The 25,091-nt window shown below is 36.4% G+C and overlaps 1 protein-coding gene across 1 annotated transcript in view; it reads left to right on the top strand.

The window, feature by feature from the left end:
- The first annotated feature begins 2,166 nt into the window (after nt 1-2,166).
- Nucleotides 2,167-25,091, top strand: part of Tsp (Thrombospondin) — a 123,574-nt gene continuing 100,649 nt past the window's right edge. Inside the window, exon 1 of the mRNA XM_069815963.1 lies at nt 2,167-2,372. Within this exon, the coding sequence (XP_069672064.1) occupies nt 2,294-2,372 (79 nt within the window). The 5' untranslated portion in view covers nt 2,167-2,293. The remainder of the gene's footprint in view (nt 2,373-25,091) is intronic.

Raw genomic sequence — 25,091 nt, 5'->3', positions numbered from 1 at the left:
TGCCACTATTGTACATGTGTCATCTTCGTGACATTTAATTTTGTCTAAATATATCGGCCTCAATCCATTCTTCCCTTCCCATGTTCCCATACTAACGTCATTCAACATTACGTCCTCTCAAGAGAGACAGCAAAGCTAAAATTAATTGATCAAATTTTAAGGTTCAAAACCTTCATTCAACAATGAAAGTAGGAGATTATTTAATAACTAGGAAGTTAGTATTTTTAGTTGACCTGAGTTCCACTTCTAATACACAATGGGAGACACATCTCCTTTCTATAAGGAATGGGTGTGTCTTATGTTTACCATGCATTGCATCAAGCTGTGAAGTTGCGCCATGCTGCCCACATAACTGAGGAGTTCCACTTCTTATGAATGTAGAGTGCTGGTTCACAACAATGAGAACAAAAATACTAAAAAAAAAAATCCATGTACACTATGTGATCAAAAGTATCCGGACATCCACCTCAAAATGAAGTACAAGTTTGGGCAGCCCTTTATTGGGAACACTCGCAGTCAATACAGTGATGGTCCAACCCCAGCCTTAATAACAGCCTTCACTCTCGCAGGCATACTCTTAATCAGGCAGCGAAAGGCTTCCTAGGGAAGGCAGCCTATTCCTTCATGAGCGCCAAAATGAGAAGAGTTATCGATGAGGGTCGGTGCGGTCTAGCACGATGTTGGCGTTCCAAAATATCCCAGAGATGTTCTATCGGATACAAATCGGAACTCTGCGCAGGTCAGTCCATTAGTGCGACGTTGTTGTCGTCAAACCACTCCCCGACAAGCCCTACAGTATGGATGGGTGCTCGGTTGAGTTGAAAGACACAATGTTCATCCCCGAACTGGTCTTCGACGGTAGGCAACATGAAAGTGGTTAAAATGTCAACGTACGCTTGTGCCGTGACATTACCAGGTAAAACAACGAGGGGGCCAAGTCCCCTCCAGGAGAAACATGACAACACTTTAACTCCACAACTCCCGAATTTCACAGACTATAAAGACTGGTAGATGTTGTTCACCAAGCATTCGCAACACCCATATCCTACCATCGGATCGCCACATTGTATACAGTGATTCATCATTCCACACAACGATTTCCCACTCTTCTAGGGTCCAGTTTCGACGCTCCTTACACCGAGGAAGAGCATAAGATTAAGGTAGAAGAAAGGTTATTTTTAGTAGATTATTTTACGACGCTTTATCAACATCTTAGGTTATTTAGCGTCTGAATGAGGTGGAGGTGATAATGAGTTCGGGGTTCAGCACCGAAAGTTACCCAACATTTGCTCAAATTGGGTTGAGAGAAAACCCTGAAAAAACCTCAACCAGGTAACTTTCCCCGACCGGGAATCGAACCCGGGCCACCTGGTTTCGTGGCCAGACGCGCTAACCGTTACTCCACAGGCATGGACGGTAGAAGAAAGAGAAGATAGGGGAAAAGTATAAAAATATCGAGGAAAAAACGTGGAAATCGAGGAGGAGACAGAGGAACTGAACAAGAAGAATATCGAGCAAGGGAGAAGAAAAGATAGAGGAAGTGGAGGAGATTGAGGAATAGTAGAAGGAAAGTGAAAAAAGAAGAAGATACAATGAAAGGAAGAGGAGGAGGAAAACAATGAGAAGAGCAAGGAAGGAGATAAAACATAGAAAAGGGGCAGTGGAGAAGAAGAAAAAGGAGGTGAACGAACATCAATGAAAGGAAACTAACAATTATAAGAAGGTAGGGAAGAAGGTGCCAAAGAAAAAGAGGATGAGAAAAAGTGAGAACGAGGATTTACAGAAGAACAAGAAAATAAGAAGACATGAGGGAGTAGGAAAAGAACATGGAAAAGGGATACAAGGAAAACGACAAGAAATGGCGTAAGGAACTCTAGAACGAGAAAAAGAAGAACAAGGAAATGGAGAAAGAAATAGAGGAGGATGAGGAGGAGTACGCGGACAGGAAAAGTGGCGGAGGATTAAGAAAAGAACAAGGGAAATGAAAAATGTAACAAAAAGTAAAATGATAACAAGAAAAATGACACTGTGGAAAACAAAGAAAATGGAACACAAGATGGAGGATGATAATTAGAAGGAAAAGATGAAAGGAGTGAATAGGAGAAGGAAAAGATGAGAATGGAAGGCGTAGAAGACGTGATGTTTCTTGATTTGAGTGTCAGCGTGTGCATCAGATCGTGTTTTGGGCTCCGAGCGGCGCCCACACATAGCAGCAAGCTGCGCGGTACATAAGCCTGACGAAGCCTCTGGGATCCTCATATCGCGACGGGCAGCGAGTGAGCGAGCAGGCAACATGCGACTCCACCTCGCCGTGCTTCCCCTGCTGGCGCTGGCGCTTGCAGGCGGCGCCTCCGCAGTCTCCATGGACCAAGGTAACAACAATACTTACCGCACTAAAATATAGGGACAAAAGAACGATTGCAAACGAGTGTTCCAGCTGCAGCGAAAAGTCTTAACTTTCAGAAATTTAAGTCGTGTAGTTCTGTGCTATGAGTTTGAATCTATCACGATAGTTAAGTTTGATTTGATTTATAAAAAAAATTAACAGCGTCCAAAGGATTTCTTCTTTATTTCCCTAACTCTTTATTGTTCCATCTTGAAGAAAATTAGACAGCTGAAATGAGTCACAAAGAAACCCCGAACTTAACAAGCAAATATATTGTCCACATAAATTCCGGAAGGTAAATAACAGTGAAAGTTATTTACTTTTTCGCTGTAGGAAGTGTAAATGAAATATTGTGATTTTTAACAAATTGAAGAATGTGCTCCCAAAACATGCTCAGTCCATTTGCCCATTTCTATGATTTATACGTACAAATATATATGATTTTTTTTAATGTATGTTATTATATTTTAAGTTTCTTTTCTTCAAAAATAACGCTAATCCTTGCCTAAAGGTTTGCGTTATTGTACATGTCACTTGAAAACTCACTCAGTCCGTAGACTGGTGGATTAAAAAAACTAGATCAGTCATTTCATAAAAGTAGACTTAACGCGTTTTGGGATCACACTCTTCAATTGATTTCGAAACTATCACGAAAGAAGCATTTTCATAATGCCGAAAAAGTAGTTTTACATATGAAGTGTATGTGTACAGCAAGTATTGCACAAATTTTTCGCCATAATATCAACGAATCAATTTATTAGGTAAAAATGCGTATAAATTATAGTTTATTAAAAATAGATATCTATTTAATAATGAAAAACACTCATAGCTGCTTTAATGGAAATACAATCGAAAGATTGTTTTGTTTTTTTTTTTTTGTTTTTTTTTTTTTTTTTTTTTTTTTTTTTTTTTTTTTTTTTTTTTTTTTTTTTTTTTTGCCGATAGGTACATAGATTAAACTGACAGATGAACGGTACCTACAGTTCGTAGGGGAGAAAAATATTTTCCTAAGAGTAAATTACTTTATACACGATTATTCCTACTTTTCGTCCAGATTTCAGTCTAACTTTTTAATCCATTCTGGCCAGATAACGATATAGGTAGGAAAGAGTCTCTTTTTCCCCTCTTTCTTAAGGGTTTAACGGTCACTAGTTGTAAGCTGATATTATTTTTAAAATTAGATATTGCTTGTTGTTTAGTCAACTGTCCAAAGCCAGATTTGAACCTCATAAGTGACACCAATAAGGCACCACTCATGAGGCAACTAAGCCAGAAGATAAAGGGGTTTTACCCTCCACTGCATAGAATACATCGCTGACTAGTAAAATTTAAATTGGTTATTTAACGAAATTGTATAAACTCCGCATTTTGTTGTGCCAGTAGAATTGGTGACAGCGAAATGAAACTTCGGCGAGATGAATCCCATTTTTTTCCATGGGATTACCTGACATTTATCATAATTTAACAATTTTCAGAAAACAATCAAAGATCAAATTTCTGCACATTTAAAGATCGAAATTAAAATTATTTCAATCATTTATTAAAATAATACACTGCTCTCTTAAATTTACTGAGCATATTGGGAATTAATTCAGTAGCTTTCCAAAATATACGCTATGAAATGTTTCAAATAAAATAATTTTTTTCTCGAAAAGGAAGTAATAATTATTTTTTGGTTTTTGAAATATCTGAAAGAATAATCTTTTGAAATTGACATTACTTACGGTTCACCCTGTATATCTATTCTTTTGCACGATCGTGTTTTTTCTGTATTTCCAGCTATTGTTGTTAGGCCTTCAAAGTTAGAATTCCCGCATAGAAACTTGTTGCTAGGGAAACCAGTCTTCGTAATATTGAAAGAGACCCATCACAGTGCACTCGCTTGTGTTACTTAGTTACCATTACAGTGCAGTTTTGCGAAGGCTTTGAAATAATATTGTTCTAAATTTTCAATGCAAAATATATTGTATTTGCGATTTTAAAAAATATTATCATGCGAAAGATGTTGTACAATACACGTACAACATTACAAAATCACGAAAATTGAAAAACTCGCTCTGCTCGTTTTTCAAACTTTTCCTAGATTTTGTAAAAAGCGCTTCCCAACCTTGTATCGTAATATATTTTATGCTCGACCATGCCGAAATGTAGTAATTATACACCTGGTAGCAGTCCTTTAATGCATGTCATTAAAGTACACCTACTCATTAAAGTACAGGTGTTTTCAGCCAATGACAACTCAGCTTACAGGTGTTTAGCCAATGACAAGTCAGCTTTGCACCGTTATAAAACCGCAAGTATCGATTATTCTCGGATATGCAATCGAAAGAGAATTAGCGAAAAGTCACGGAGGCTGGAAATCCAATACTGTCGCAGAAGGTTATGTTCTGTTACTACAATAATTAGCGTTAATTGTAAATAATATTCAAATAAATTCAATTTGTCATCTTGTTTTTCAATGTTGAATTCAATAATCAAGGTTATACCAAGTTTAACTGGATTACATCAAGGTCAATGACATTATTGTTCCTCGGAAAAAATCAATACTTTCGCGTCTGCGCACATCTCACAATTCACGACCTAGAACAAGGTCACTTCGATCTTGTCAGATACAAATAAAATGTATACATCTGAATAATTTCAAGTTAGAAATATGGTCGAGCATAAAAAGTCGTGTGAAACTCGCCTATAATGGTAATTAAGAAGCTCGTATGAAAATTATGAAACTCGCTTGCGCTCGTTTCATAAACATCCATACTCGCTACTTAATTACTATCATTATAGGCTCGTTGCATAATGTACTAATTAAATGGTACGTTAAGGGGACACTATGGTGAAATAATGATAAAAAATTAAGAAAATCCAATTAAAAATTTATTGTGACTTTCTATTTAGACTGAGCTCAAAAAGTTAATAAATTCATGTTTCCATGACTATTTTGAAGCTTTTGAGCTAATATAAACTAGAAATTGTGAAAATTGTGACGCAAGGAGCCTTTTTAGTGATGTCAATATAAAATACATTTAAAAATATCATTTCAAAACTATTAGCCCTAATGGCACCAAATTTTGTATAGATGATAGTATTGTAGGCATGTTTATGTAGTTTAAAATTCATAAATTTTGGATGAAAATTGTAAGAGATTTAAAACTCATATAAGTGTCCCCTTAAAGAAAACAGGTATGAACAATTATATAAACTATGAACTGTTGCGAAAGGAGTATAACGTATGACCTTTCTAAAATAATGTCTTGGTCGACGATTTTACGTGCATATAAAGTGTATTACAGTACCGAATAACACATATTTTTCATTAATATCTTATGTATGTAATTTATATAATTTTTCTTTTTCAAAGCTCTGATTTATTATAAAATCTAGATTTTGTTTTATGACAGAAACTACTAAAAAATAAATCATAAAGATTTTCGCACTTGATGTAGGATGACCATCCGTCCCGTCTCGGACGATACTATCCCGCTTTTAAAGTCCTCCCGACCGTTCCATAGATTTTACAAAAAATGCCATTTTTTTCGTGTTCTAATTTAAAATGATTTAAAAAAGTAATTCAAACTGCCATATTTCTACGAAAATAAATTCTCACCATTAAGAAAAATAGTCCCGCGCCGTGGTGTCGCCGTCTACGGCATCCTGCCTAGGGCTCGCGCTACGGAATGCGCGCTGGTTCGAGTCCTAGTGGGGGAAGAAATTTTCTCATGAATGGGACCGGTGCCCACCCAGCATCGTGATGCACTTGGGGAGCTACGATAGGTAGCGAAATCCGGTTGCGAATGCCAGCTATAACGGCTGGGGGAATCATCGTGCTAACCACACGATACCTCCATTCTGGTTGGATGATCGTCCACCTCTGCTTCGGCATGTGGGCGTGAGGCCAGCAGCCGGCTGGTCGGTCTAGGCCCTTCACGGGCTGTAGCGCCAAGGATTATTATTATTATTATTATTATTATTATTATTATTATTATTATTATTATTATTATTATTATTATTAAGAAAAATCTAAAACAATGTTATTATTTCTTGTCTTGGGTCTACATTATTAAAATAAATCAGTGTTGTTTTTTATAACATGTATAGTAGGCCCTATTAAACAGGCAGGAATAAGAAATTCTGACCTTTACATATTTAATTATTTATTTTCATTATTTCCTGTAATACGCGGAATTCTAGCGGATACCGCTTCAGACGTTTGATCCGAGGTTCACGGGTTGAAACCGGGCCGTCGGCTATGATTTTGAAGGGCAATATAATCTTCAGCATGGCTTCTTCCGAAAGGGAAGTAAGACTGGAAGGCAAGTAAAAGAACCTTGTCCCTGATAGACAACTGCAAACAAAATTTGTCGCCAATTTCGCTGAATATCAACAGTAACAGCGCCGTTAAATACATATAAAATATTACTTTCAATAAAATCATTAGGTATTTCTTTCATTGAAATTACAGCTTTTGCAGAAAATCTCGTTAGGATATTTCAATTTAAATACTAGGAATATGAAAACAGAAAATGAAAAGAAATATCAAAATTTTACTTCAAATCCCAAACATTCTTACAATCCCAATCATGATCACAATAACAATCACGAACAGCACAAACGTTTGATTACAGGGGTTCTATGAATTCCCCTGTCACTTTTTATTTTTTATTTTTTTGCTTTTGCACTCATACACAGACTCTAGTCATACATATTATTATCGCTAGACTCTTTATTGCTGATTCAATTGGGTCTATTACGTCAGGTCAGTATTCAGAAACAGCTAACGCACCAGAATGAGTAAATAATCTTTTCCAAGATGATTAAGAGGCGGGTGCAGCATATGTGTGCACTTCTGTTGTCTATATTTCTCTGAATTGCAATATGCGAGATGTTGAAGATGATTCACTGCATAAAGCCCACATACAATAGCTAGCACATTCATTAAGTGTATTATAATTTTTTTAATTAGAATTATATAGCATAAATCTCGATAATATTTTAGTATGACCTTATACGCACGTGGGAATTTGTGAGTATTTTTGGCAAATATGTTTATCTGATAAATATTTCGTAAAATGGACGTAAATTTATAAGAGTAATAATAATAATAATAATAATAATAATAATAATAACAATAATAATAATAATAAAATAATGGTAAAGTACTTATAATAATGTCACCATAACGATTGAGATATGTTGCACGAAAACCATGACAATGTTTTCGAATTCCACACAAAGTATTATGCCTACTGTTAATTAATTCATTCATTCATTCATTCATAGTGTTCTGGCCAAGGGTAGGTCTTTCACTGCAAATCCAGCATTCTCCAGTCTTTCCTATTTTCTGTCTTCCTCTTTGTCTCCTCATATGATCCACATATCTTAATGTCGTCTATCATCTGATATCTTCTTCTGCCCCGAACTCTTCTCCTGTTCACCATTCCTTCCAGTGCATCCTTCAGTACGTAGTTTCTTCTCAGCAAATGACCCAGGCAATTCCTTTTTCTCTTCCTGATCAATTTCAGCATCATTCTTTCTTCACCCATTCCTTCCAATACGGCTTCATCTCTTATTCTGTTTCTTATTCTTTTTTTTTTTCGTACTGTTTAATTGGTCAAAAGTAGTATGACGTAGTAAAAGTGTAATATTTAATGTAAAGTATGAGTATTTTACCGCTGTGAGTATTAAAAAAAACGCTAAATCCCTATATGAGCAATATAATTTTAATAAATATTACCCGCTAAACTAACACTGAAAAACGCTAGATCTAGTGAGAAAACCGCTGAATTGGCAACAATGTATCCCTACGAATTGAGTTTTGTGACTGTACGTATTACACTGTGATGTTACTACCATATTATTGTTTTATACTTTTTAAGCGTCTATAGTTGAACTCTTATAACATACAGTACATACCTCTCTTCATCTGGGGAGATTAAAGAAAACGGAAGCCAGAAACGCATATCAGTGATATCATCTGAAATAAAAAATAAGCTGCAGTCAGTTTAAAAATTCTTACTATGTTTTGGTGTATGAGAAAATCGTTGTTGTTTAGTCAAATATTCGAAGACACGTCTGAACCTTACACCACTTACGAGGAAACTAGGCCTGGAGTTCCTTTCCCATGAGAAAATTATACTAGGCCTATACCACAATCTAGTATATACAGTCACGAAGCTCAATGCGCATCCATAGATAGTTGCTAACCACTAGGATCGCTATTATCGCCTCATTACAGACAATGCGAAATAGTACCTGCACAGTCTATTGTTCCTAGTACCCTCATAAACTCAAGCTTCGTGACTATATACTAGACTGTGTCTATATCATATTAATGTTTCTTGCCAATGATTTCACTACTGTTAGATTCAGACTTCCGACAAACTTGATTAGTTATAATATCGTACACTTGTATCATTGTGTGTGTATATATGTAGGGGAGAGTCGGGTAGTATCGGACATCGGGTAATATCGGACAGTGAGTTTCTTTCATCTACCACACGATGATAGTACCTGATTGACATGGTTACGTTTCTGTGATATCGCATAGAGAAACGTAACCATGTCATTCAGGTACTACCATATGGTGGTAGATGAAAGAAACGCTCTGTCCGATACTACCCGATGTCCGATACTACCCGACTCTCCCCTACAGTATGTATGTATGTATGTACAGTATGTATGTATGTATGTGTGTATGTATGTATGTACAGTATGTATGTACAGTATTTATGTATGTATGTATGTACAGTATGTATGTATGTACAGTATGTATGTATGTATGTACAGTATATATGTACGTACGGTATGTATGTACAGTATTTATGTATGTATGTATGTATGTACAGTATGTATGTATGTACAGTATGTATGTATGTATGTACAGTATGTATGTACAGTATTTATGTATGTATGTATGTATGTACAGTATGTATGTATGTATGTATGTATGTATGTATGTATGTATGTGTGTATGTGTGTGTGTATGTATGTATGTATGTATGTATGTATGTACCAAACAAATCATTTAGATACAGTTACCAAAGCTATAACGCAAACATTTCGTTTGTGAAACAAATTTTAGGTCTTGAATGTCAATAACAAACTCATCGGAATGAAACAAGAATATCTGGTTCAGACTTGTCACCACTTGGTTGCGTGCTCGAAAGATGAAAATGTAATACTTTTCATTATGACCTAATTATATGTGACAACAATTTTATTTGAAGTATTATTTACAGTCGACACCAATAGTTTATATTTCATTAGAGCAACGCACAACTTCGTAAACAAGAAGTCGTTTCAGGACACGTTTTTTACGTAATATTTATGATCACGTAAGAAATGGTTTAATTCGTTTAGGAAGAAACCATGGAAAATAAATATTATTTCCAACACAGACAAAATGTGGAAGTAACATAATATATACGTTAATCTATTAATAACATCTCAATCACTTTTGAAAATTTCAATGATGTCAGCACTGATATATTATCATCTGTTCAATATAATACAATCTGTCTTCACTTCAAAGCAAGGGATAATGATTTGGTATTTAAGTAAAGCATTAGATGCCTCATATATATAATACTTACTTACTTACTTACAAATGGATTTTAAGGAACCCGAAGGTTCATTGCCGCCCTCACATAAGCCCGCCAGCGGTCCCTATCCTGTGCAAGATTAATCCAGTCTCTATCATCATACCCAACCTCCCTCAAATCCATTTTAATATTATCCTCCCATCTACGTCTCGGCCTCCCTAAAGGTCTTTTTCCCTCCGGTCTCCCAACTAACACTCTATATGCATTTCTGGATTCGCCCATACGTGCTACATGCCCTGCCCATCTCAAACGTCTGGATTTAATGTTCCTAATTATGTCAGGTGAAGAATACAATGCGTGCAGTTCTGTGTTGTGTAACTTTCTCCATTCTCCTGTAACTTCATCCCGCTTAGCCCCAAATATTTTCCTAAGCACCTTATTCTCAAACACCCTGAACCTATGTTCCTCTCTCAGAGTGAGAGTCCAAGTTTCACAACCATACAGAAGAACCGGTAATATAACTGTTTTATAAATTCTAACTTTCAGATTTTTGGACAGCAGACTGGATGACATATATATAATATAATATAATAATTTATTAATATTATAAGTCTTGATTACACACTTTCAACACTTTGTATCACTTAGGAATATGATTATAATGATAACTTTCATGTGTTAAAATTAAAAACTAATTGAAACTTGGAAATTACCATCTTCAGAACTAGAGAGATCCTTGCTTCTTCCGGTTTCTTCAGTTGTTTTTCTGAGCGGTGCGATTGTGGTTGTAAGATGACTGATACGAAGTCGAAACTGGTCAACTAGGTAATTTACAACTTACTTTTTAATTTTAACACATAAAAGTTATCATTATAACCACACTCCTAAGTGATATTAATATTACCTCTAAATAAAAAATGGAAATTTATCCTTCGAAGAGGTGGAAAAATTCAAATATCTTGGAGCAACAGTAACAAATATAAATGATACTCGAGAGGAAATTAAACGCAGAATAAATATGGGAAATGCGTGTTATTATTCGGTTGAAAAGCTTTTGCCATCTAGTCTGCTGTAAAAAAATCTAAAATTAGAATTTATAAAACAGTTATATTACCAGTTGTTCTTTACGGTTGTAAAACATGAACTCTCACTTCGAGGAACAGAGATTAAGGATGTTCTAAAATAAGGTTCTTAGGAAAATATTTGCGGTTATGAGAGATGAAGTTACAGGAGAATGGAGAAAGTTACACAACACAGAACTGTACGCATTATATTCTTCACCTGACATAATTAGGAACATTAAATCCAGATGTTTGAGATGGGCAGGGCATGTAGCACGTATGGGCGAATCCAGAAATGTATATAGAGTGTTAGTTGGGAGGCCAGAGGGGAAAAGACCTTTGGGGAGGATAACAGTAAAATAGGCAGGGCATGTAGCACGTATGGGCGAATCCAGAAATGCATATAGAGTGTTAGCTGGGAGGCCGGAGGGAAAAAGACCTTTAGGGAGGCCGAGACATAGATGGGAAGATAATATTAAAATGGATTTGAGGGAGGTGGGATATGATGATAGAGAATGGATTAATTTTGCTCAGGATAGGGACCAATGGCGGGCTTATGTGAGGGCGGCAATGAACTTCCGGGTTCCTTAAAAGCCAGTAAGTAAGTAAGTAACAGTAAAATAGATTTGAGGGAGGTGGGATGTGATGATAGAGACTGGATTAATCTTGCTCAGGATAGGGACCGATGGCGGGCTTATGTGAGGGCGGTAATGAACTTCCGGGTTCCTTAAAAGCTATAAGTAAGTATATCACAAAACCCCAATGTTAAATGTCTGCAAAACAACTTCTGAAGATATAGATTTAGAACCTTATTACTATGCAAACGATAAATAGATACATTATGTTTTTCGAGAACTACATAATTAAAATAAGTGTGTGTCTAATGCCTACCCACTTCACTTGCGTGATTCGGGTTCCGCGTATTGCGGATAGATGGCAGCACTATGACCCATTTTCAATTTGTACACCACTTCGGCGGGCCACGCTGTACATGATGTGTATCTGTGAAGAGTTATGTCGTGTATTAGGGTAAGCGTAAGTGTTCGTGTAATTGTAGTGTAGGGAATGGATAAGGATAATGATGAAGGTGAGGAATGGAGAAGGGGAAACCCAGTGCCAGCACGTAGCCTACTCCTGTCGAATAGCACCAAGGAGGCCATCAGGCTTAACGTCACCGTCCGACGAACGAATCACTATCAACAGTGACACATACCTTCTCTTCATACGCACTGCTGAGAAATTTGGGATTTAACGTAGGCATAGTGGTGCACAATTTAGTGATTAGAAGTTGTGCACCGCCATCTCTCCTAGTCCCGAGGTAGAAATTTAAATGAAAATCTGACTCCGCCGGGAATCGAACCCAGGCAGACTAGTCTGAAGGCATAATTAAAACACTGAATCGGAAATTAAAAAAATGGTAGAATATAAAAGAGACGCTTACTATGAAACTTTCTCTTTTTTGCGAAAATGAGTCGGGGTATCTGGATTGAAGTCAGCAATGATATCTGTATATTACTGATACTGTCAAAAGAAAACGGACTCCTGTGCTCTTAAAATTATGTATCGAATATATTAGGAAAAGGGGCATAGGTAGAAGCTGCAGAAGGTGCAAATGAAGGAATGACAGGAAAGCAACTGAGATTGCAGATTTAGAAGACAGAATTACGACGTTTGGTAACAGAAAGTCGTCTTGAATTGGAAACAATCAATGTTAGTGAAACTTCGTAAAAACATAATGTTTTGTATTTATAGATTAACAATAAAATGCACTATTTCTTCGTACCAAATCTCTTTTCTTAGACATTTAATCTGTGTTTACACTCGCATACGATTCTGTGCATGGGTCGGACAACTGAACTGGTGGCCTTCAGCTGCAAATACAAGTTGCGCTTAAATCAAAAGAATACAAGGATTTTGGTTTCTCGTGTGGAGTACGTCGTACATGCTTCCTCCATTAGGTCAGTGTACGTTCAAATAAACGGTAACACACGTAGACTACCCACGTATTGACTAATTATATTCTTGAAATGAATACTACTTGAATCGTAGATCAACATCCATATCTGTACAACAAGAAGGCGGATTGTATACATTCAAGTCGTTTTCAAACAAATATTTTTCTTGGTAACTCCAGTAGGTAGCCATTTGTATATTTCGTAATTTTTACGCAATCTATTTCTTCTGCAATGAGAAAGGTCACAAAACATTACAGTCACCATCATCATTATAATCATAATCATCATTTCCACATAGTATTTGAAAGATCTGGATTATTTCCTTCAGTCTCTGGATAATATTCAATATATTTCAATATTATTATTGAATAATTTCAAGGAAAATTGTTCCGGAGTCAGGTATCGATCCCGGGACCCTTCGCTTAGCGCGCGAACGCTCTACCGACTGAGCTACCCCAGGAACTGTACACGACACCGTCACAATTTTTCCTTTTATATCCACACAACTCAAATGAGCTGACGAGACGCCAGAACTCAACTATGAGTGCACACAATACTGTGTGACTTAATTTGTGGCTTTCTGTTAATGTACCTCCAGTAACGAATTTGAGTTGTGTGGATATAAAAAGGAAAAATTGTGACGGTGTCGTGTATAGTTCCTGGGGTAGCTCAGTCGGTAGAGCGTTCGCGCGCTAAGCGAAGGGTCTCGGAATCGATAACCGGCTCCGGAACAATTTTTCCTTGAAATTATTCAAACCTGCTTTACAGGGAGCTACTACTTGAAAACCAGATTTATATAATATTATTATTAATTATTATTACTATTATTATCATTATTGTAAAACTAAAGGAGATGAAGATGATTACGATGAAGATTATAAATATTACGTTACTATTTTAGTCGGTAATTCTACTAATTATTAGATCATTTGAGGAGCAAATTTTCAAAACCTGACGTCGATTTTCAGAAAATGCTACAAATATGTGTCTCTGAAATAAACGAAGATTTTTCTATTTTAAGGGGTTAGGTACAGCTTACAGCAGTAAAATTTTGGAAATATTCAACTTTTTTTTCCTCCATTACTGTATCTTGCATAATAATGAAAATTAACATGTGTAAAACACTATCCTTTTGCTATATGAAATAATATTTTTACGATTAAATTTTTTTTTCCCTCCCAAAATTCAATTCACTGTGCAGTGATGAAGCGTTTCCCACATAATTAAAAAACTATCCAATATTCTGTGATGAAATTTTTTGTGTGTATTTATGCATATCATATATACAATATGATGCAAGATCACTTCTCTACCTTTGCTAGATTATCTGATAAAAAATAAATTCATTTAAAAAATGGTCAAATATCAGCACTTTCTTCTAACACAAAATAAAAAATATATATTATTTATTAAGGAATGTAGTTGAAAGAGCATAGTATTGTAAACATGAGTTTCAGCAATAAAATAAAAGCCAGAGAACATGAAAAAGTTAAGAAGTTTATGAGTTATGAGGGAAACGTTTCATCACTGTACAGTGAACTGCCACCATTTTGAATTTGTAAAAAAGAAATATAAATATTATTTTTTTAATCGTAAAAATATTTTTTTCGTATAGCAGAAAAAAATAATCTTTAATATTTCACCACAGAAAATATTTTCTTCATTGTAGAAGTGTAAAATGTTTGGTATCTGTAAAGTATTTTCTGAAAATGGACATGTCAGGTTTTGAAAGTTTGTTCCTCACTTAGTGTCGATGAAATTGGTGACAGCGAGATGACGCCGAGGTTCACCATGTGATTACCTGACATTTTCCTTACCCCTGAAAAACTTAGCCAAGGTAGTCAGCCCAAGCTGGTATCGAACCACGCCCTAGCGAAACTCCAGGCGGCAAGCAAACGCGCTACCGCCTAAGCTACGCCGGTGCCTGATTATTACGATGGTGGTGCTGAAGATTATGATGAACAATGGTATAAATAACAAGAACATCGTAATGTACCATCTCAGGGCTATGATGATAGCGTCTTGGAATAGTACCGGTGCTACGTGCTCTGACGGCACATCTGGTACACACGGCCCCCAGCGACGCCTCCGCTCGCTCGTGTTTACTTCCCTCGCGAGATTGGTACAGAATCTGCTCTCAATGGGGATTGTGTAGGCCGAGGACGCGTGGGAAGGTCACACCTGACCTCGTTGTGAGGGCACTGGAACACCTCCAGTCTTATTTTCGTTGGATTCACATTCTTTCCTCTACTGTTTATTGTACTTGGGAGGGTGGAGTCACATAACAGCACAGAATCCCTTCCTCATAATGCCTGTATACAGTTGCTGTGGTGACAATGACAATGCAAAGTAAAGGAACTAAGGGACTAGGAGTCTTCATAAAGGAATAAGAATTTGTGCGAGATCGTGCGTATTTGCTTGTTTTCCGTACAGAACCAATACGCGGTAAGTGTGAAATACCACATTCAGTATTCCCAACGTAACACACATAACAATTCCCCTCTTCTTTCCGCTTAAGCGCGACATTCATTTTACTGCTTTAGGCTTTTAACATATTATTTTTAGAGACGTTTAACATAGTAATAATTACAAATTGGAAACTTGCCACTGCAATTTCACCTAAATTGCAATGTTAATTATTGTTTTTAAATATTTGCAAAAATTAAGTAAAGTCTACTACTCCACGAAACTTATTGCATTCCTGATACAAGTAACATCAAGGAAGCCGAGAAAAATCAACAAGATTCCAGATGCCGATGTTATTACTGCAATATGTTCTATAAATAATATTGTTAAAATATTAAAATGAAAAATAAATCATTACATAACCTTACCGTTTGTTTTAAGTTCGCATTTATAGACTGGGGAAAAAAAAAGACAGACGTATATCACGGCCTGCTGGAGTATAGTAAACACAGAAAACATTTTATAACAACAATGTTGAAGAAAGATATTTTGGTTTTCCGAAGTTGCCGTCATTAAACAGAAACCAACGTGGAGATTTCATTGCAACGAATTAGAAATTCGTCTTTCAGGTATGTAATAAACGATCTTCGCACAAAATAATGTACGATACATGAGCGGTATGTTTGTTTTCATGTTCTCGGAAAATAAAAAAGCTCAACTACGTTTCGCTTTTTCAATCTTTTCCTCGACCATGAAAACGTCAACAAACCGCTCTTGTAACGTATATTACTATTGTACCTAGCAGGATAGCTTAGTGGACCCGCATTAGGGAGGTCCAGGGTTCAATCTGATGGCGTTTATAGTAGTTTCCTCGATCATAAATCAACTAAAAAACTAGTTATTTAAAAGGAAAATGCCGGATTGGTTCCACTATAAACATAATGATATAGATACTAATAGGTTGGTTCATGAATTCGTATTTTTTTTTATTAAATTAAAAATTATTTGTTTTACATAAAATCCATTGTAGTTTTCTGACAGGTGTTACCTTGCGGGACCGCATTAGGAGCGAAGACATAATAAATCAGTGGGAAGTTGAGGAGATGACAGCAGACGTCCAACATTATCAACGTAAATGGAGAAACCACCTTCTTAAGATGCCTGAAAATCGTTTACCAAAGATACTTCTGTATTACCATCCACGAGGATGAAGAGATTTAGGCAGACCTCACCGACGTTGGACGGACCAATTCCATTTGTAGTTCATAGACGGGAAACAACCCAAAACTGTGTATTGGCAGAAGAAAAAGAATACATAAAATCCATAAAATAATCAATGATAATTATATTCTCCTGCTTTGTTTATGACTGACTTCAACGTTCTGGCAATTTTTCGAATCCACGTCTGAAGATATCCGGTTGTTTGGATTTGAAACAATCGTCAATTCAATTTTGAAGAGTACCTTCATTATTATAGAAGACTGTTGGAAGAACGAGGAAAAAATGAAAATTTGATGAAGCAAGATCAGGGTGGATATAGAATAACCTCTCAACCGAGCTCTTGAATAACTGCTTTTGTATTGTTAATAGTATGCGGAAGGGCATTATGATCCTGCAAAATCATTTGCTGCAGTCTTCCCAGTAGTTTTTTTTTAATTGTGGCCTCAAGACGTCTTAGTTGCTTGTCATAAATCTCAGTAGTGATGGTTATATTCCTCTGAAGCAATTCACATTACACGACACCTTCTTAGTCTCACCAGATGCACAACTTTAGCTTACGTGGCTGGACATCAATTTTTCACGGGAAATTCCTGTTTTGTAATGGTCAGAAATTTCTTTCTGTCCTTGATTTTGCAGTAAAGGCACAATTTTTCGGCGTCAGTAACAATCTGGACGAAAACGATCGATGTTGTTGACGAGCTAAATGATTACGAGAAACAAAAAGCACAAATGGTAAATGGTAAATGTTTTCTCTCAAAAAAGTACGGTACCCATAAACTCAACTTTTTAACTTTTTGCTCATGGAACGCAAATGTCACACGATGGTTAATTAATCACAATTCATCATATTGGCCAATTCTCAAGTTAACTGATCTGGATCATAATGAATCAAACCGTTTAAATGGTCTTCCTCTATGTGAAGATTTTTATTGGGTTATTTTACGAAGCTTTATCAACATCTTAGGTTATTTAGCGTCTGAAGATCTGAATGAGATGAAGGTGATAATGCCGGTGAAATGAGTCCGGGGTCCAGCATCGGAAGTTACGCAGCATTTGCTCATATTGAGTTGAGGGAAAACCCGGGAAAAAACCTCAACCAGGTAACTTGCCCCGACCAGGAATCGAACCCGGGCCACCTGGTTTCGCGGCCAGACGCGCTAACCGTTACTCCATAGGTGTGGACTTTATGTGAAGAATCATGAATATAAAAATAGCCTCATTGAAACTAGAAAGTAATTTTCGTGCCGTACTTTCTCCGCTGATGATCTCCTCGTAAACGACATATATGACTCTAGAGACCTCGATGCCCCTATTTCTCAGTTCAACTCAAACAAAGTGATATGTTGGAAATGTTAGTTTTTTTCTACTTGACACTCCAATTTTTGTAGTCCATAATTAACACAAACTTTCTAAAAAATTGAAAAATTCAAGACATATTCAGTAACACAAATCTATAACATTAAAATGACAAAATTCCAAATATTTTTTTGCAAAGGTCCTATTGCCATGGAAGAGCAAAAACGCTATTAACTTACTTATCAACCTGTTATTTTGACAATTAATATTTGAGGAGAAAAATTCGCTCCGGCGTCGGGGATCGAACCGGGTCCTTGGTTTTACGTACCAAGCGCTCTGACCACTGAGCTACGCCGAATTCAATCCACAGCACCGGATCGAACCTTCCTCCTTCAATGTTTCCCTTTGTGGCCTGACTCCAAGTTAGGCATATATGTTGACGTATATGTCCAATGTCATCTGCCATTATACTAGGAGCGCACTCAGCTGAGTGACTTGTTTGGCCGGGATTCCGCAGTTAAGTGCACAGTAATCTGTACAGACATATGCACCGCAGCTATGAGAATATTATAGATTTATTAATTTGTCATACAGAGTAATATCTGTAATATTGACAATTAATATTTGAGGAGAAAAATTCGCTCCGGCGCCGGGATTGAATTCGGCGTAGCTCAGTGGTCAGAGCGCTTGGTACGTAGAACCAAGGACCCGGGTTCGATCCCCGGCGCCGGAGCAAATTTTTCTCCTCAAATATTAATTGTCAATATTACAAATATTATTCTGTATGACAAATTAATAAATCTATAATAACCTGTTATTTTGCAAGACCTGACGGTGCACATGTCTTAGGTATGGGCACTAGATGGCAATACATCTGCGGATTCGCCGGTAAATGAAGACAAAATGGAAATCCAATGTACTGTATAATCATTTCTAACAGACAATCGCGGTATAACCTTCGAAGTTAAAGCGACTGTAAATAAACTTTATATATATATATATATATATATATATATATATATATATATATATATATCATATCCCTCACGTATTAGACCCTGCAGGATCTGTTACGGTCTCATGCCAGCGCTTGCGTGGTCTTCCCAATTTCCTCTTTCCTCTTGGTATATAAGTAAGAATCTGTTTAGGCCATCGTGTGCGATCCATCCTTTCGACATGTTTTTTCCACTGAAGTCGATATTGTTGAACAAACTTAACTATAGGATCCATTTTTAGTTCCTGCAATATGTCCACATTTTTACGGTGTTCCAGCAAAGAGCATCCCGCTGTTCGTCTCATGAACCTCATTTCAGCTGTCGTCAGCCTGTGCTCATCAGCTTTTCTGATTGTCCATGCCTCGCTACCGTAAGTGAGGACCGGTCGAGCTAGTGTTTTATATACCTTTAGCCTTGTATGTTTCTGAACATGAGATGATTTGAAGACGGTGTTAATGACGCCAGTGATTTTTATAAATTTAGATATTTTGTTTGACATATCTTCATCAGTGATGTAAGAGAGGTTATAACCTAAATAGTTAAATGAATTAACATATTATATATATATACTGTATATATTATATATATATTATCAGTCTTACTAATAAACTGTGTATAGTTTTTATACGAGACTTATGCAGAGTTGAGACAGAAAACGTTACTAATAAACCGTGAATAAGCTATGGACGTATAAACAGGCTGTAACTGTACAATGGGAATTGCTTTGCAGTAGTTATATACACGAAACCCCTTGTTTAAGCGTTGTATATAGCGAAAAAATGGCCGCCCCTTTAACAGCTGTTCGTATCGACTGTCATTTTATGAAGATGGTTACCTTGTAACCACAGAAGAACAAACCAAAGATCATAGAATTATTAGAATAATATTGCTGTAGCTTGTACTCTTTGACCAAAATGTAGTGTGGTAATCGATTAGAGCCAGTTGTACTATCGATATTTAACACGCCACACTAGAGCGCTCTACCGGATCCAGTAGAGAACCTCAGATATTCTATTATCTTTCGTCACGAAGTAATGACGAAACTATGACGTAGTTGTGTAACAGTTATATTGTTATACACGACGTATGTAGTGATTATTAGTAGGGAATTTACACACGACTTATAAACGAGCTACTCATTGTTTAAGTATAAGACAGTTAAACGTCTGTATATAGAGTTTTTATTAGTAAGACCGTATATATATATATATATATATATATATATATATATATAATCACAGGATGTTAGAAGTTGGCTATACATGCAAATATTTTTAGAGGTAATCGATTACAGTATACTGAGCCACATTATGTAAAAAAGTCTCAATCTTGGCCCTTGACTGATAATAATAATAATAATAATAATAATAAATTCTAGAACTGTTGGTATTTTCATCATTATAACTGCAAATACAGCTGTAGCTTCCACCCACAAAGAAGGCAAATTTGAAAGAAGATGTCGATAATTCAATTATCATATAGCCTAATACTAAGCGTAGAATTGTCAGGAGGGCTCAAAAGATACAATCTTCTATAACACGTGTCCCACTGCCCTATTTCTAAACAGAATTTCCACGTGTGTTCTGCCCACTCACTCACAATGTATTAACCTTAATCTGACAGATGGTATCAGAGTCTTAGTTAAACAATTCTCAGTTTCAGTTTGATAGGAATTTTAATTATAGACCGACTGTGTTCCAAATCATTTTCCAGTTCAGTGATTTAGCAGGCGGTTGTGTGATGATGAATGTGAATTTGTTTGATTTGGAGGGGGGATCGAGGCCGCACATCCTGGTTCAGACGCCTGTTTATCACATCAAGCCAGTGTCCAGTGGCGGATGCAAACCGCAGCCAATAATGACAGAATGGATATGGGAATAGCAGCATGCTGCTGCGACATGACGCTTTGAGGTGGACCAATTAATTTCATATTAATATAATTTGAGGATGAGACAGGAAATATTTAGTCACCAATAAATCAATTAAACTGCGTATTACTTTATTATTTTGCGAAACGGAATTCATAAAATTGTACTTTCCGCAATGAGCGCCGGGTATCATCTGACTACAGGAGAGGATGATTTTTCTTTAGAGTGGATCGGGGGAAGATGCCTCACTTTCTCTTTGATTGAAAATTTAAGATACTGTTCATTTAACTTTGAATTTCATATTGAAATATCAAAGTCTGGAAGGCATTTTGAAACTATATTTTTGGTGCAAAACAGAAAACATTAACTACCTTGTTTATAGATATAGGTTTTCTTCTTACCTGCACTGTAGGCATCTTTCCCCGATAGTCGGATAAGATGGCAAATACAATTAACAGAGTTACTGATATATGCATTTTATCTGAACTTGGTTTGATACATGTATATAACAACAATGACTTTTAGCTGGCGTTTAAGGGTACGGTAAAGAATCCCATATGTTGCGATGCTCTAAAACAGTTCATATCCCCTGTTCTAACATGTTCCATCGCAACTTGAACACTGTCCTCAATCCACTGACTTCTATCAGAGGATCTTACGTAATGTTTACGCATTACCTGCAAGAAAACAAAAAATAAAACTCTTGCAAAAATGTGCCATCTTACCCCGAAAAAGTTTAGCATCTTTCACAAGTATCGGGGTAAGATGCCTAGTGCTGTGACGCAATCTAAGATGGCGGAACAAGGTCGTTGGTTGTTAACAATACAAACTTTAGAACCTTTACTACAATATCCATTACAAATGTTTGGCAATCATTATGAATTCAACGTTATATTAAAATTGTAACATACTTTTGCAATTATTTCATAGCAGAAAAATGAGCTGTTTTCTTGCTTTTCTTCTTTTCACAACAAGAACACGTGGCAAAATGAAATAGCTTCAACTCTACAGACATTCAACTGTCTCAGTGATCATGAAGACATCAGCGTGGCGTTCTCTCTTGGAAGAATGTGAAAGTATAAAGAAATAAGAATCTTCTCCCGATAGTCATTTTCACTCGATTCACTCTAAATTGTGAAGTGAAACCGGCTCGATTCTTCCTGAAAATATGTTCTATTCGCTACTCTGCAATAATACGTCATTAGCTACATGGCTCTTAATTTGGCATGATGAAACGCGGAACAATTTAAAAGAAGACATATGAATAATTGAATTGAGAGTTAACTCAGTTTTGGTGAAATCGGATCTTAAACTCATGAAACGAATTACTACATATTTGATTAATTAATCACTTATTCACAGATTCGGATTTCATACTTACTTACTTACTGGCTTTTAGGGAACCCGGAGGTTCATTGCCGCCCTCACATAAGCCCGCCATCGGTCCCTATCCTGAGCAAGATTAATCCATTCTCTATCATCATATCCCACTTCCCTCAAATCCATTTTAATATTATCTTCCCACCTACGTCTCGGCCTCCCTAAAGGTCTTTTTCCCTCCGGTCTCCCAACTAACACTCTATATGCATTTCTGGATTCGCCCATACGTGCTACATGCCCTGCCCATCTCAAACGTCTGGATTTAATGTTCCTAATTATGTCAGGTGAAGAATACAATGCGTGCAGTTCTGTGTTGTGTAACTTTCTCCATTCTCCTGTAACTTCATCCCTCTTAGCCCCAAAAATTTTCCTAAGCACCTTATTCTCAAACACCCTTAACCTATGTTCCTCTCTCAAAGTTAGAGTCCAAGTTTCACAACCATACAGAACAACCGGTAATATAATTGTTTTATAAATTATAACTTTCAGATTTTTCGACAGTAGACTGGATGATAAAAGTTTCTCAACCGAATAATAACAGGCATTTCCCATATTTATTCTGTGTTTAATTTCCTCCCGAATATCATTTATATTTGTTACTGTTGCTCCCAGATATTTGAACTTCTCCACCTCTTCAAAAGATAAATTTCCAATTTTTATATTTCCATTTCGTACAATATTCCCGTCATGAGACATAATCATATACTTTGTCTTTTCGGGGTTTACTTCCAAACTTATCTCTTTACTTGCTTCCAGTAAAATTCCCGTGTTTTCCCTAATCGTTTGTGGATTTTCTCCTAATATATTCACGTCATCCGCACAGACAAGCAGCTGATATAACCTGTTCAATTCCAAACCCTCTCTGTTATCCTCAACTTTCCTAATGGCATACTCTAGAGCAAAGTTAAAAAGTAAAGGTGATAGTGCATCTCCTTGCTTTAGCCCACAGTGAATTGGAAACGCATCTGACAGAAACTGACCTATACGAACTCTGCTGTACGTTTCACTGAGACACATTTTAATTAATCGAACTAGTTTCTTGGGAATACCAAATTCAATAAGAATACCATATAAAACTTCTCTCTTAACCGAGTCATATGCCTTTTTGAAATCTATGAATAACTGATGCACTGTACCCTTATACTCCCATTTTTTCTCCATTATCTGTCGAATACAAAATATCTGGTCAATAGTTGATCTATTACGCCTAAAACGACACTGATGATCCCCAATAATTTCATCTACATATGGAGTTTCGGATTTCATTGTGAGGGAAATTTCTGTAGTAGAAAGAAATGCATTGTATCCGTATATTTTGTCTTGTGTTAGAAACCTAGCACGTTTTCTCTTGATACAGCCTTTCTTCTCCACAAACGTATGCTCATGACAGAAAAGCACGAGCACTATCCACTATCGCTTTAAGAAACAAATGCCTGCTTCTCGTTTGTTGACCCGTTTCTCGGAGGAATCTATTTGCCAAGTCTAGAGGTTCAAGGTGGCCATGGTGTCAGCAATTACCCGTCATTCATCGCACACCGCCCTCTGAACCTCACCTGGGCGCTCCCACAGGCGGATGACTATCGTCTTGTGTCACGGTGCGTAAGATGAAGATCAAAAGGAAGAGTTCACGCCACACAGGAGGCTAAGGCAGCCGTCAGTTCCTTTCTGGCCTTTGCAGGCGGGACACGCCTACTCTCATAGATCATCGCTTATGTAATTATCCCGAGATTTTGTCATTCACTTACTTGAAATTGGTATTCTGAACATGCTATGTGCAATTAATCTTCTTCATCCACTACCGTGTCATATCCAGATACCCGGATGTTGACGCCAATATCAGGGATGTGCATGGTACTACGCCTCGCACGTACTACGAAGATTCTTCTCTGAGACTTGGTGGTCTAGCGACTACCATGATAGTCGTTGGTACTAGGCTCCTGAGTTCAAACTTGGCACAGAGCGATGGATTTGAAATCGCGACAAAATTCTTAGGCTGGTGTTACACTATCAAAGTTCTGTGACAGAGAATATGATAAAATATTTTATCAAAAATCTATGATAAAAGGTAGGATTTTGAGTTTATTACACTATCTAAAATATTTTATCAAACATAACCTAAAATTAAATAATAAGAACCATCAGCTTCCATTTATGATAAAATATTTTTTTTATCACAGATATTCAAAAATGAATTATGAACAGGAATATGCATGTATAGCTACAATTAGTTCAAAATATTATAATATTTTATTTATTTTATTTTATTTATTTAATCTGACAGGATTAAGGCCATCTTACCAGATAGCACATATAAATACAAAAAAGAAATACAGACGCTGATGAAAATAATACAAATTAAATTAACGCCCTATAGAGGGTCAACAGGGTCAAAAGAACACTATAGAGCTCTCATCGAGCTAATACAAGAAAAAAAAGAAAGAAAGAAAAACTGAGATAGCAATGATGATGGTGATAACTGATAACTGATAATAGTAATAATAATAATAATAATAATAATAATAAATACATTATATATTAATTGTCAATTTTACAACAGCATAGTTAAATATTTACTGTATGTCATGGGTTAAGCCGAAGTTGCGCAACCTGACAGGTGTTCAACAAGCAATTCCATGAACTAGAATGTGATTTTTTAATTTAAATTTGAATTTTGATATTGTCAGACAGTCTCTGACATGGTCAGGGAGAGAGTTCCAGAGGCGTGGAATAGATATGCTGAAAGATGATGAGTAGAAGGATGTTTTGTGGAGAGGAATAGAGAGGAGGTACATGTTCCGGGTTCGAGGTAGTGAAATATGCATATAATATGCATATTTCTGAAAAAGAAATGGAAAAGAAGGTACAATGCGGACTTGAAGTTAGAGGATAATGGGGTAATTGCACGCATCTAACTTTCTGATATTATAAATTTCAAGATAATTTTAGTGTAACAGGCCCTACTGAAACTTTCAGAGATAATAAAAC

The sequence above is a fragment of the Periplaneta americana genome, chromosome 17 (genome assembly GCF_040183065.1).
Source record: "Periplaneta americana isolate PAMFEO1 chromosome 17, P.americana_PAMFEO1_priV1, whole genome shotgun sequence".
Lineage (NCBI taxonomy): Eukaryota > Metazoa > Arthropoda > Insecta > Blattodea > Blattidae > Periplaneta > Periplaneta americana.
Note: the sequence above shows the minus strand (reverse complement) of the source record. Positions and strands in the feature narration are given on the sequence as shown.